The sequence below is a fragment of the Halichoerus grypus genome, chromosome 7 (genome assembly GCF_964656455.1).
Source record: "Halichoerus grypus chromosome 7, mHalGry1.hap1.1, whole genome shotgun sequence".
Classification (NCBI taxonomy): Eukaryota; Metazoa; Chordata; class Mammalia; order Carnivora; family Phocidae; genus Halichoerus; species Halichoerus grypus.
Genome location: NC_135718.1, coordinates 86,723,526 through 86,736,682, shown reverse-complemented (window position 1 = coordinate 86,736,682; position 13,157 = coordinate 86,723,526). Strand labels below are relative to the sequence as shown.

Here is a 13,157-nt window from a genome sequence, read left to right as displayed (position 1 = left end):
CGCTTCCCATGTGAGGTCGCAGCCCTTTTCCAGGTGCCGCACTGACTTCTGGGCTGCTCTGGGGTCTTCGGTGGGGCTGCACTCGAAAAGATTCGTACTTACTTCTGGACTCATGAATTCTGGGCTCATTTTGCGTGTGGTTCATTGTCGCCAAACCAGAGAGATTGACAGGGAGCACCCAGAAGGTTGTAGCGTCCTTACCATGGCACCTGGCGTGCCAACTGGAGGTTGGTCCCCTGCAGGGAAACCTGCTGCTCACCGCGACCGCAGGGCAAGACCGTGCAGAGACCCAGGCAGTGAGGAATCTGGGCATCTGTGACACAGGACGGGCCAGGGGGCTAAAGAGATGGGGAACTGATAAAGAGTCAAGGCAAACACTTGACCTATTTCATAGTTTTGCCCAGAGCTGCCTATTTTCACCTACCCAGGATTCACTGCTATTCAGAGACATAATTCTGCCAGATGCTGTTAATAACCTGAAATCTTCCCTTGGATCAGATTTTTATTTTATTTTATTTTATTTTTTTAAAGATTTTATTTATTTATTTGAGAGAGAGAGAATGAGAGAGAGAACATGAGAGGGGGGAGGGTCAGAGGGAGAAGCAGACTCCCTGCCGAGCAGGGAGCCCGATGCGGGATTCGATCCAGGGACTCCAGGATCATGACCTGAGCCGAAGGCAGTCGCTTAACCAACTGAGCCACCCAGGCGCCCCTGGATCAGATTTTTAAAAGAGGTTGTATTTACCTCTCTGTTCTTTAAATCCACCTTTTCTCTTAAGAAAGAATTGGCTACGGCAAGGAGAGCTTCTTCTGGCCACTTCTCATACCAGTCGATCGTGCAGGTGGTAATCATAGAGGGATAGGCTCTACAGTGCTGGCGAAAGGTCGGTCCTTCGGGACTCATAGTCATAAAAATATGAAGATTTTTATGGATCCTCTGAAAATTAATAAAGATATAAGTTGTTAAAATGGAATCCCCCGCTTTGGAAAAAATATTACATTAAAAATTACTAGAGGTGATCAGGTGCCCTCTGAGCGCCTTCCGAAGGAGACTGCAAGTCCCGTGGAGCTCTCTCGAGGAAAGAGGCCTGGTTCTGCCCTCCGTGACCCGGAACATCCCCTCTATGAACCAAGTCACACGAGCGGGTGTGGTGCTCGAGTTCTGTTCAGGAGGGGACCTTACATCAGAGGGAGGCGGGTCTATTTCACTCTTTGCTCTGGGTTGGTGTGCCACTGAGATTCCCAGAAACTCAGAGTGGGAAGTGGTCGGAGGAATGAAAGCTGAAAGACACAGAGAGAAACAGACCGACGTCGTGGGCAGAGCACAAGGGGGGGCAGTAGTAAACCCCCGAAGGGTTAGCACTACGCGGTATTAGACCCGCTACAGTTTCGCAGGTCTTCGGCAAAGGGCTGGCTTCCCTGAAATCTCCCTGCCTCCTTCCCCCCACGAGGCTGGGCTGTGCGGCTACTGTTCCTGGCTCCTCGGAAGGACTGGTGTGGGCGCAGAGTCTCTCCTCATGTCCATGTGTCATGTTCAATGAAACCACATAACTGAAAGCAGCTTCAGTGAGTCAATGTTCCTTCCAACTCAAACAGTTCAATTTGTACAAAGTGGTAAGATGTTTGAGTATCAAGCAACCTATTTTGCCAAAGAAGCGCGGTAAAGCTGACAGAAGAGGAAAGTGTAAGATTCTTTTTCCTCCTTTTTATCTTTAAAAAATGTATGAAGGCAAATTAAACTGCTCAATGCAGAATTCATACAACAGAGAAATGTTTAAATTAAAAATGAAGTTAGCTCTCTTTGCTTTACCCATCCCCAAACTCTTCCTTGAAGATATTCCATGTTAACGGTTTCAAGTACTTCTTCACTCATTACTGTAAGACACTTCAAATCATTTTTGCAAGTGTGGTATAAAGTAGACATATAAATAATTAAAATTGATTTCTAACTGGGATTCTTGGTTTATTTTTTTTATTTCTGGAGGGCACTGTTCTCCAATGAGAAATTCTTTGTTCTTCCTTGCCAATCACAATCTATATAAACCAATTTAGTAACAAGGCACTAGAGGGCACAAGTTATCAGGATGACTGCATTTAAAAATATCACCCAATCTAAGCATCCATTCATGTGACATTGTTCTGCCTCAATTGTGTACTCCATTTGTGGAATTTTTTACATCTTCTCGTGCCGGATCACTAAGTGTCCACTGAGGATGGATGGTGGGCCAGGTCGATTTGCAGATGACTCCATCATTGACAGGAACTGGCCCGAGAAGTAAGTAGGCCTGCGGTGCTCTCCTTTGAAGGTCTGGTTTGGGCGATCCTGTCTCCTCTCTCTCTCCCCGCTGAGCCGATGGCTGGTCATTGTGCCTTAAAGATGCAGAAAGCTTAGCTCGTTGGTCTGGACTGTCTCCAGACGGACCCCACTGCTGAGTTCCTTCTGAATATCACCGGCTCTGTCTGGATTATTTCTGTCTGTGCCCATCACCCCCTGGCCAATTCCAGGGCTATTCCAAGGGATGCAAGAATTCGGGTCTTTTGCCTTTACAGACTTGTTACCAACCGTGGTCAGGGAGGGAAGTCAGTGTAAGAAATAAGCCTGGTGTCTTATTTCTCTTGTCATTGTCTCTTGCTGTTATCATGTTCTTCAGACACTGGTAGCCAGGCAGGCCCAGATCCTCGCTGACCTTGGATTTACCTAAGGGTATGGCGTGTCTGTGTGTGGGGATCTAGTCACTAGTTTTAACTTAAAAACTCATTTAAAGAACTAAAAAAAAAAATTTATCCAACTTGAAAATCAGGTACAGAATTATAAATGTAGTCTACTTGTCATTTAACATGGTAATTTGGTAAAGCCAAGCCGCAGAAGAGTACCTTTTGGAAGAATGCAAGTAGAGACTGCCTGTTATCAATGGAACCAGACTGTTCAGCAAAAGATCTCATCCTAAGTGCAATGGAATCCAGCTCCTCATTTTCAAACAGGTCAAGTATATTCCTCAAATTGAGAATGTTGTTCAAATCCTCCAAAAACGACTCCTTAGATGAAACAGATACACATCAGGAATGAGTAAGTTATTTACGTTTTCCACTCTAAACATGCCAAATTGAGACCCAGGATAAAGAGCAGTGAAAGAGTTTTTATTAAAACATATGAGCATTTTGATTTTGAGAGAAAATCCAAGCTTTGCTAAAAAAAAAAAAAAAAAAAAAAGCATCTTTAGCATCATCACCTCCTCAGGATACTCCTGAGACCCTCATGGGTTCCTGGCGTTTCAGGCGGGGAAGGAAAGCGAGTGGGAGGACCATCTCCAGGGGAGAGCCGACAGAGCTGCCGAGGGGCTGGCTGATCTCCTGTCTCACCCACAACTGACGGAGAACCAATGGAGCTTCTTAAACACACGGATCATTTCCTCCTGGTCAGGGGGTTCGCTTACCTACCCCAGGGTGCTGCTGCCTCGGCATCTGCTTCATTCTACCAAGCAGCCTGCGGGGATCCTACACTCACACCAGCCCCTGGTGCAAGCCGCCAGCAGAGGGACGAGCAGGTGCTGACTGCTGGTAGGACTTCCCCGACAGCCTGCGCTCAGCAGCCATCCCACCTCCCACGGCCCACGGGCCTTACACGCCCCTTAGACAGACCGCCCCATGGCCCTAGCCAAAACCCCACTCTTTGGGTGTGAGTGGACCCATCTGGCCCTAGCAGGAGCCTAAGTCACACCACCCACGGGCCCCGGATCCTGCCTCTCCTGGCCTGACCCTGCCCTGATCTCCCCGGGTGGCCCCTCAAGGCATGCTGTGTACTTCTTCCAGGACCTCTAAGAAACTTCTCGATTTCAATTTCTCTCGTGGTCTTCTGTTGAACGGTGGATTCCCATCCAGCCCCCTGTGCTCCATTTAACAAATGTTAATTTAACGAGTCATAACACCATTTTTTGGATTCACATGGAAAGCAATGATATGGCCAGGAGAAAGCTGGAAAGTGGGGAGAAGAGATCCAGTGACCTTGAAGTCCTGAATGACATGGGAGTGGATAAGCACATTCAGCCCAGCTCCAACTGATAGTGCATTTCTGAAAAAATGATTTCTTAAATTATAACAGCAGGCTTCCAGCATGGGAGAAGTGACATCTTCCAAAATCCAGAGAAGTATCTGGCAGAAACCTCAAGCTGATGAACAGAGCAGGGTATTTAGATTTGGGAAAGGGAGGACATATAATTAAAGTGGAAAACTGGACACTCTGGAGAACAGCAGATAACAACACAGCACCCGGACTTACTCTTGAAGTGCGATGTGCAAGAAAACCACAACCCCGGGGAGAGAGGCCCAGCATGAGGAGAGAAAACAAGATGCGAGTTTGAAACAACACTCATAACTACATGTGTCTGGAAATGTTGCCACAAAGAAGTAAATACAATCTGAGATGGCCCATGACGTTTAGGCTGTGGAAGGGCATAATTTATGCCAGATAACAGGTGAGAACAGTAGTTGGGTGATTAGCATTTTTTGCTTGTGTGTAAACCTTTTAGGGAAATACGTGAACTATAACTACAAGGAGAGTCCTAAATGTGACAGTGACGTTGGAGCAAGAGGACCGAGGGGAGGAATGGGAGTCTCGAGTGTGTGGCTGGCATGCTGCGGAGCTCATGCACACACAGTGGATTCAGATGACCGTGTTTTTTGCAAAACACAGACTCCACAACTAGTTCAGCTACGTGGACCAATTACTTCTCATTTGTCAATTAGAATGAAAATTGTAAAGACAGAAGATGCTTTTGCAGAACTCTCAGCAGCATGAGGACAAATATATAAATGCTGTCGGCTGGGAGTGGGGAGGACAGAAGAGCGGGAAAACCAGGGCAGGCCGGCAGGACTATACCTTCTTTTCAAATATTAAAGGGGGGGGGAGGAGCACTACTTAATGGCAAATGCTAGCAAACGCTAAAGACAAAAAGTACTTACCTGCTTTGGGTTTAAACTAGCAACTATCAGAGCAGTGGGGTTCCCTTCCAATCCTGCCTGAATGAAGCCCCTTTTAAAGTCTTCTTTGAATTCGATGTAGGCATAATTGTGGGACGTGGGCACCCGGTATAGTCGGCACTCTGTCAGGTAACAGGCCAGAGCAGCACAGGTCTCCTTCCCACAGCCGTCTGTGCCAATCTGTGCGAGAAGAACAAGCCAACATACGGTTCCTACGTACGCCCCAGACACGTTGCAATGCATGGTTTCCTATCACCAAAATACATATTTTTATAACCTTTTCGGGAAATACGTGAAATATAATTACAGTATTTATCAAAGTTCTATAGGGCTTTCATATACATTCAATATTTTCAACTTTTCTCTTTATAGTCTCTTGAAATATATGAGATAATTTGACTGGAAGGAACGATAACACAATCTGAAAAATAGCATCGACAGGTTATAAATCATTACATTACTGCCAGTATTTGACTTTTCATTTAGAAGAATTTAGATAGGTCTTTTCCTATTTATTCTGAGCAATAACCACTTAGGTGCTCTTTGGTAATAATGACAAAGTATTACCTTTTTTAGCAGCTTTGCTGAGGTGTAACTTACAGGCTACACCTCTTTTTATGTGTATAATTTAATGATTTTTAGTAAATGTACAGGTTTGCAACCAGTAAATCCAGTCTTAGAATAGTTCTGTCCCCCAGGCCTGTTAGTAGTGAGTCTTCACTTCAACCCCAGTCCCAGGCAACCATTAGTATGCTTTCTGTCTCTACAGATTTCCTATCCATTGAATAGTAAATATGAAGTCTTTTGCATCTGCCTCCTCACTTAGCATGATGGTTTTGTGGTTCTTGCATGTGGTAGTGTCTATTAGTAGTCTGTTCCCTTTTATTGCTAAATAGTATCCTACTGGATGGGACCTACTGATGGGACACTTGGGAGTATGTCCACTTTGCAGCTATTCTAATAATGCTCCCGGAACACTTACGTGCAAGTCGTAAAGCGAACGTTTGCTTTACTTTCTCTTGTGTTGATACAGACAAACGGAACTGCTCTGTTAAAGGGTAAATTGGGGTTAACTTCATAAGAAATGGTCAGACTGTTTTTCAAAGCAGTTGTACTATTTTACATTCGCGCCGGCCACGTGTGCAAGCTCCCGCTTATCCACAACCTTGCCAACACTTGATACAGCAGTCGTGCAAGCGCATGCGGGCTGATATCTCCATGGGCTTTCAGATCGCCTTTCCCGAATGGTAAATGATGGCGAGTAGTTTTCTCATAGGCTTATTCCCATTCATGTCTCTTTGGTGAAATATCTAGTTAAATCTTTTGTCCACTTAAAAAAATAAACTTTTTGATTTTAGGAGAGTTTTTGATTTGCAGTAAAATTGCAAAGATAGAAAAGAGAATTTCCATACACCCCACATCCAGTTTCCCCTACAAACATTGACCTAGTAGGATATACTTGTTCTCATTAAATGAAACAGTATCGATCCATTATTAACTAGAATCCCTACTTTATTCAGAGTTCCTTAGTTTTTACCTAACATCCATTTTCTGTCCCAGGAGATATAACTAGTAAACACACTTAACCAACTCTTACTGAATTGTCTTCTTTTTTTGTTTTTTTGTTTTTTTGTGATTGATTACCCCAAAGGCGTAAAGCAGGCCCTCTGGCTTACCAAAGCCAAGTTAATAGAAGGCCTTCCCGAGAAAGTGCTTAGCCTCGCCGCTGATCCGGAGAACTACATAGAGAACCAAGATGAACGCCTTCTGAACGTGATCTCTCACGCCCGTCTCTGGCACTCCACTGAAGACACCCCGAAGAGAGAGGCCTACTGGTAAGTTTCCCCCACGTCAATAAGATTTCTAGTCAGTGGATCTTAGAGTCAGCCTTTTGCCTTATGTCTCCAAATGTCTCTTCTTTCCTCCAAGCCCAGTCATCGTGGACAGTCTGATACAGCTGTGTAGATCCCAGATTCTCAACTGTGTTTACTAGTTATATCTCCTGAGGCTCCTCTTGACTGTGATGGTTTCAGACTCTCTTTTTTTTTTTGTTCTGATGACATTGACGGGTTTGAAGTGTGCTGGTCAGACATTTTGCAGAATGCCTCTCGGTTGGGATTTTCTTGATGTTTTCCTTCTGACTAGACTGGGGTTATGTGTTTCTGGGAGGGAAGACCACGGGGATAAAGTGTCATTTATCAACATGATTTATCACTGTTGATGCTGACCTTGGTCACCTAGATAAAGTATTGTATGTCAGCCTTCTCCATTGTGAAGTTACTGTTTTCCCCCCTTTCATACTGCATCTTTTGGGAAAAATCACTAATAGCTCACAGTTAAGGAGTGCAGAGTTATGCTCCAATTTTGTATGCTGACCTTTGCATACACACATTCCTATAAATGTATGAAACCATATACATGAAGCCAAATAGGAGTTCAACTGCTGTCTTCAACTCTCATCCATCACCATATGGCTCACTCTAGCCTCTTCCCCTTGCTTATCTGTAAGCTCCCGCTCCAACAGTGAGAAACCTGGCTCCCACCACCTGCCATCCTTTACTTACTCAGTTGTGATATATATGCACAGTGGTATCAGAATGGTGACCTCACTCCCACAGGAAACCACTTTATTAGCTTACATACAGTTTCTTTTGCCTTTAGTCTTACAGACTCCACTCCCTTCCAAATTTCCTTAGGTCAGTTCCTTTCCTTTCCACCCTCTTCAGGGAGACTGTTGCACACACTGTGACACAGTTTGGTTGTTTCGTCACATTCTGCATTCCATCCTGGGATTCCCCAGACCTCCTAAATGACTCTTTGGAACTTCCATACACTAAGGTTCACTCTTTGTGCTGTGAAGTTCTACGGGCTTCGACAAATGTGTGGTGTCATGTACTCATCATTACAGCATTGCACAGAATAGTGTGCTCGAATATCTTGCATTTCACCTTCCTTCCTCTCTCCAAACCCTTGGCAACCACCAATCTTTTTACCATCACCATAGTTTTGCCTTTTCCAGAATGTCATATAATTGGAATCATACAGTGTGTAATATTTCCAGACTGACTTCTTTCACTTAGCAATATGCCTTGAAGATTTGTCCATGTCTTTTTGTGGCTTGATATCTCATTTCTTTTTATCTTTGAATAATATTCCATTGTACCCCAGTTTATCACTTACTGAAGGACATTTTGATTGTGTCCAATTTTTTAATAAAGTTGCTGTAATTACACATGGGAAGGTTTTTGTGAGGATGTAATTTTTCAAATATGTTAGGTAAATACATAGGAACATATTGCTAGACTATATGGTAAGGCTATCTTTAGCTTTGTAAAAAACCACCAGGCTATCCTTCCAAGTGACTGTGCCATTTTGCATTCCCATCAGCAATAAACGAGAGTTCTTGTTGCTTTGTACCCTTGCTAGCAATTCCTACTATCTGTTTTTTGTTTTTTTTTAATTTTGGTCACTTTAATAGGTGTGTAGTGATTATCACATTGTTTTCCCTAACAACAAATGATATTGAGAATCCTTTTATATGATTTTGTGAGATGTCTGTTTATTTTTAATTGGGTAGGTTGTCCTTAGGATTTTCTATAAACAGGATCATGTGGAATGTGAATAAAGACAGTTTTACTTCTTGTAAAGTAAGTATCTGGATGCCCTTTTTTCCTTTTTCTTATCTAATTGCACTGGGTACAAACTCCAGTATAGGGTTGAATAGAAATTGTGAGAAAAAAATGTATCTTTGTTTTGTTCCCAGTCTTAGAGGAAAAACATTTAGCCTTTCATCATTAAGTATGAAAGTTTTTCATAGATGCCTTTTATTAGGTTGGTAAACTTCCCTTCTATTCCTTTTTGCTGAGAGTTTAAAAAAATCATTGATGGTATTGGATTTTATCAAACGTATTTTCTGCACATATGATCATGTGGTTTTGCCTTGTATTCTATTAATATGGTGCATTATATTACTGCTTTTGGATGTTAAGCCAAACATGCATTCCCAGGATAAATCTCACTTGGTCATGACGCATGATACTTATATGTTGTTGCATTCTGTTTGCTAATACTTTGTGCGGGAATTTTACAACTATATTCATAAGGGATATTGGCCTGCAGTTTTCTCTTGCTGTGATGTGTCTTGTCCAGTTTTGGTATCAGGTGATACTGGCCTCGTGGGTGAGTTGGGAGCTGTTCCCTCCTCTATTTACTGGAAGGGTTTGTGAAGGATTGATCTCATTCTTCCTTAAATATTTGGTAGAATTCTCCAGTGAAGCCATTTGACCAGGAGCTTTTTTTTCCATGGGAAGTTTTCAAATTCCCAGTTCAATCTCTTTGTTTAGGTCTTTTCAGACACAATTGGACACAATTCAGGTTTCCTATTTCTTTAGCTCAGTCATTTGTGTCTTCTTCCATTTCATCTAGGCTATCCAATGTGCTGGCACACAGTTGTTCACATTATTCTCTTATAATCCTTAATTCCTGATTTAAAAAATTTTAATAATGGATTCTTCTTTCTCTTTTTTTCTTGGTTTGTCAATTTTGTTCATCTTTTCAGAGAAAAAAGCTTTGGTTTCATTGATAATCTCTATTGTTTTTCTGTTCTACTTTCTTCTCTCATCTTTATTAGTACCTTCTTTCTGCTTTGGGGTTTAGTTTTCTTTTCTTCTGTAGTTTCCTAATGTGGGAGGTTAGGTTATTTGAGATTTTTCTTTAAAAAAAAAAAAAATTTAGGCACTTATAGCTTATATACATTTCCCTCTAAGCACTGCTTTGGGTATGCTGTGTTTTCACTTATCTCAAAATATTTTCTAATATCTCTTGTGATTTCTTCTTTCACTCATTGGTTATTTAGGAGTATGTTGTAAAAATTCCACATATTTGTGAATATTTCAAATTTCTTTCTTTTTTTTTTTTTTAAAGATTTTATTTATTTATGAGAGAGAGAGCATGACCAGGGAAGAGGGGTAGAGGGAGAGGGAGAAGCAGGCTTCCCACCTAGCAGGGAGCTCGATGCAGGGCTCGATCCCAGGACCCTGGGATCACGACCTGAGCTGAAGATAGCCACTTAACCGACTGAGCCACCCAGGCACCCTCAAATTTCTTTCTGTTATTGATTTCTACTTTAATTCTATTGTGTTCAGAGGACATACTTTGAATGACTTCAATCCTTTTAAATGTATCGAGGCTTGTTCTATAGTCTGGCACATGGTCTATGTTGGAGACTGTTCCATGCGTGCTTGAGAAGAATGTGTATTTTGTTTTTGTTGGAAGGAGTCTACTATCTATGTCAATTAGGTCAAATTGTTTGTACAGTATTATTGACATATTTATATCCTTGTTGATTTTGTATCTAGTTGCTCTAGCAATGATTGAGAATGGGGTTATCGAAGACTCCAATCTTGCTGCTGAACTGCTTATTTCTCTCTCTTCAATTCTGTCTGTTTGGCTTCATATATTTTGGGGCTTAGCTGTTAGGTGTGTGTGTTTATAACTGTTATATCTTTCTGATGATTGATGCTTTTATCATTATAACATCTTTCTTTTCTCTTGAACACTTGTTTTTTTCCCTGAAAGTCTATTTTGTCTGATATTAGTATAACCACTCCAACTCTCTTATGGGAATTATTAGCATGAATTATCTTTCTCCATCTTTTCTTTTTTCTTTTTCTTTTTTAAAAGATTTTATTTATTTATTTGTCAGAGAGAGAGAGCACAAGCAGGGGGAGCAGCAGGCTCCCTGAGGGAGCCTGACACAGGGTTCGATCCCAGGACTCCGGGATCATGACTTGAGCTGAAGGCAGATGCTTAACGACTGCCACCCAGGTGCCCCAGTAATGTTTACTTTTAACAAGTCATGTATGATATGCTTTTTACTTCTTTATCTATTCAACTAATCTCATTTGAATTGACCAATCTAGATCATGATTATTTTTTTAAATCTGTTTTAAACGTTCTTCATCAAGTCCTTACGCTCCCTCCGGCTGCTTCTCCCTGCTGAAGCCGCATAGGCTAGGTCAGCTTCCAGTTATATTACCATTTTACACAAGTGAATCCCAGTGCAAAGACCTATCGATCTATTGATGATGTTTAATTGGGCAAAGTAGTCACAGGATCAGAGAGGAAACAGGGACTTGCCATGCTTTGCCTTGTATTTTTAACAGGGGCTCTGATAGGACGATAGGGTCATGAGAAAGCATTGTTAAAGAGGCAAGTTTCTAGTTGAGCGTTAGGTCTTTAAAAATTGCTCTGAATGCATTCTCAGGATTTTAGAATTGACAACTCTTTGTAAACTCACTTGTTATTAGAAAAGAAAGTCACTTTGTGGTAAAAAGAAGCAAACTGAGAGTATGTACCATTTGGGAGTTAAAAAATAATCCATTATTAACTGAAATAGACAAAATCATAGATCTTACAGAGCTTATGTTCTAAATGTGGAGACAGGTAATACATAAATGAAAAGTTAAATACGTAAGATCCAATAACGCTAAGGTCTAGGGAGAAAAGGCAGAATAAAGGGACAAAGTGACAGGGGCCGAGGGGAGGGGAGAGACAGGGGAGGCAGGAGTCCCAGGGGCTGTGGTAGTGGCTCGGGTAGGGTGGAGGCAATCGAGATGTGTACGAGTGTGCAGACTTGAAATATATTTCGGAAGCTGTATTTCCAGGATGTATTGACGGACTGAGGGTGGGGTGTGACAGAAAGCGTCCAGAATGAGGGGTTCCTGGGTTTCTGGCTAGAGTGGTATATCTATGTTGGTGCCATTTATGAGATGGGCGAGGTTAGTAAAGGAATAGTTTCGATGGAGGAAATATTTGCTTTTGTATTTTTGCCTTAATTCTATTTTTCAGTTTTTAATTCCTTTTAATTACTCTTAATACATGTCTGTTCAAATAAAGCTCTAGTAGTTCTGAATGCAAAACAAGTCTTTTTGGGAAAAAATGATGTGAATTAAATAACTAGTTATAAATAACAAAAGTATAAAATACATAAATAATAGGCATAAGCAATAGCTTAAATGTTCATAAATACTGTGATTCCTATAATTGGCTGCGTGTGTTGGATTTTATTTAGCCTTCTGAAAGCTTTTGTCTACTCAGGTTGTTTGGGGATTTGCCAAGAATTTATCTCCCACTTGTTTTCATGAGAAGTAGAACTTTGTGCAAAGACTCAGTTTCTAAATCCATATTCCAGGAAATGTACTGTTTTCAAGGTCAAGATCCACCTGCACAGACACTACGTTGGTGCTGAGGATATGCTAGAGATACTGCCAGCTCCGTCACTTTTATTCACATCAAACGCTTCTAAAAACAAGCATTTTTATGTGCTGATAAATTTCTTATGCAAACTCCGGAGAGGAAGAGCACGTTGTGTGGGACTCAGTGGCTGCAAGCTTTCACAAAGAGAAAGTCTGCATAAATAAAACTTTTGTAAGCAAGGTAGATTTTATCAGATTCCCTCAATTGTTATTTTGAAACTTAAATGTATTTGAACAATTTAAACTCCTACCAGTAACATGTGACCCCCTGGCTGCCGAAGGACCCTCGCAGCTCTTGCGATGTGTTCTATGGCTTCCTTGAAGAACACCATGGAATGAAAAATCTAGCAGAGGAAATGGGACAAATAAAGTGCTTACAGGCATAGAAAAGTCAAAAGTTCGCTGCAGTTTTACATACAAGGATCCGGGAGTGAGACTGATGATTTTCGTAATCCAGCAACTTAGACCCCTAAACTGGTTTACATTTCTGAAAAATAAATTTGCATAACGAGGAGTCCCTATGCCAGTATTGCCGTGAGCAAGACCTGGGGAGTCCCAGGCTCGAGTGAAGAGAGGAGGAGGAGAACAACAGCATCGGGGCTGTTCTGCTGCTGCTTTATCTTGGGTGGGACTCGTGGTAAGGGAAGAGTCCCAGGAGACGGGGTAGCGGCATCTGTGATTCTGTCAGGGCCCCCGGTCTGACACCTGTCTGCCCAGGACAGCAGTGGCAGGGATGCTGCTCCTTGCTGTTGCCTTGGACACGCAGGGGCATAGGGAGAGAGAATTGCAAGCAGACTCCCTGCTGAGCACAGAGCCTGACGCTGGGCTCGATCCCACGACCCTGAGATCACGATGTGAGCCGAAAGCAATTCGGACACTTAACCGACTGAGCCACCCAGGCGCCCCTCTTTCTCTCACTCGCAC

General features: G+C 42.2%; 1 protein-coding gene across 1 annotated transcript in view; it reads right to left on the bottom strand.

Moving 5' to 3' along the window:
• Positions 1 to 13,157, bottom strand: part of DNAH14 (dynein axonemal heavy chain 14) — a 346,072-nt gene that overhangs the window by 97,680 nt on the left and 235,235 nt on the right. Inside the window, exons 54-57 of the mRNA XM_078078658.1 lie at positions 12,485 to 12,577; positions 4,960 to 5,157; positions 2,875 to 3,036; positions 746 to 937 (exon numbers count right to left, since the gene is read on the bottom strand). Coding sequence (XP_077934784.1) covers positions 746 to 937; positions 2,875 to 3,036; positions 4,960 to 5,157; positions 12,485 to 12,577 — 645 coding nt within the window. The remainder of the gene's footprint in view (positions 1 to 745; positions 938 to 2,874; positions 3,037 to 4,959; positions 5,158 to 12,484; positions 12,578 to 13,157) is intronic.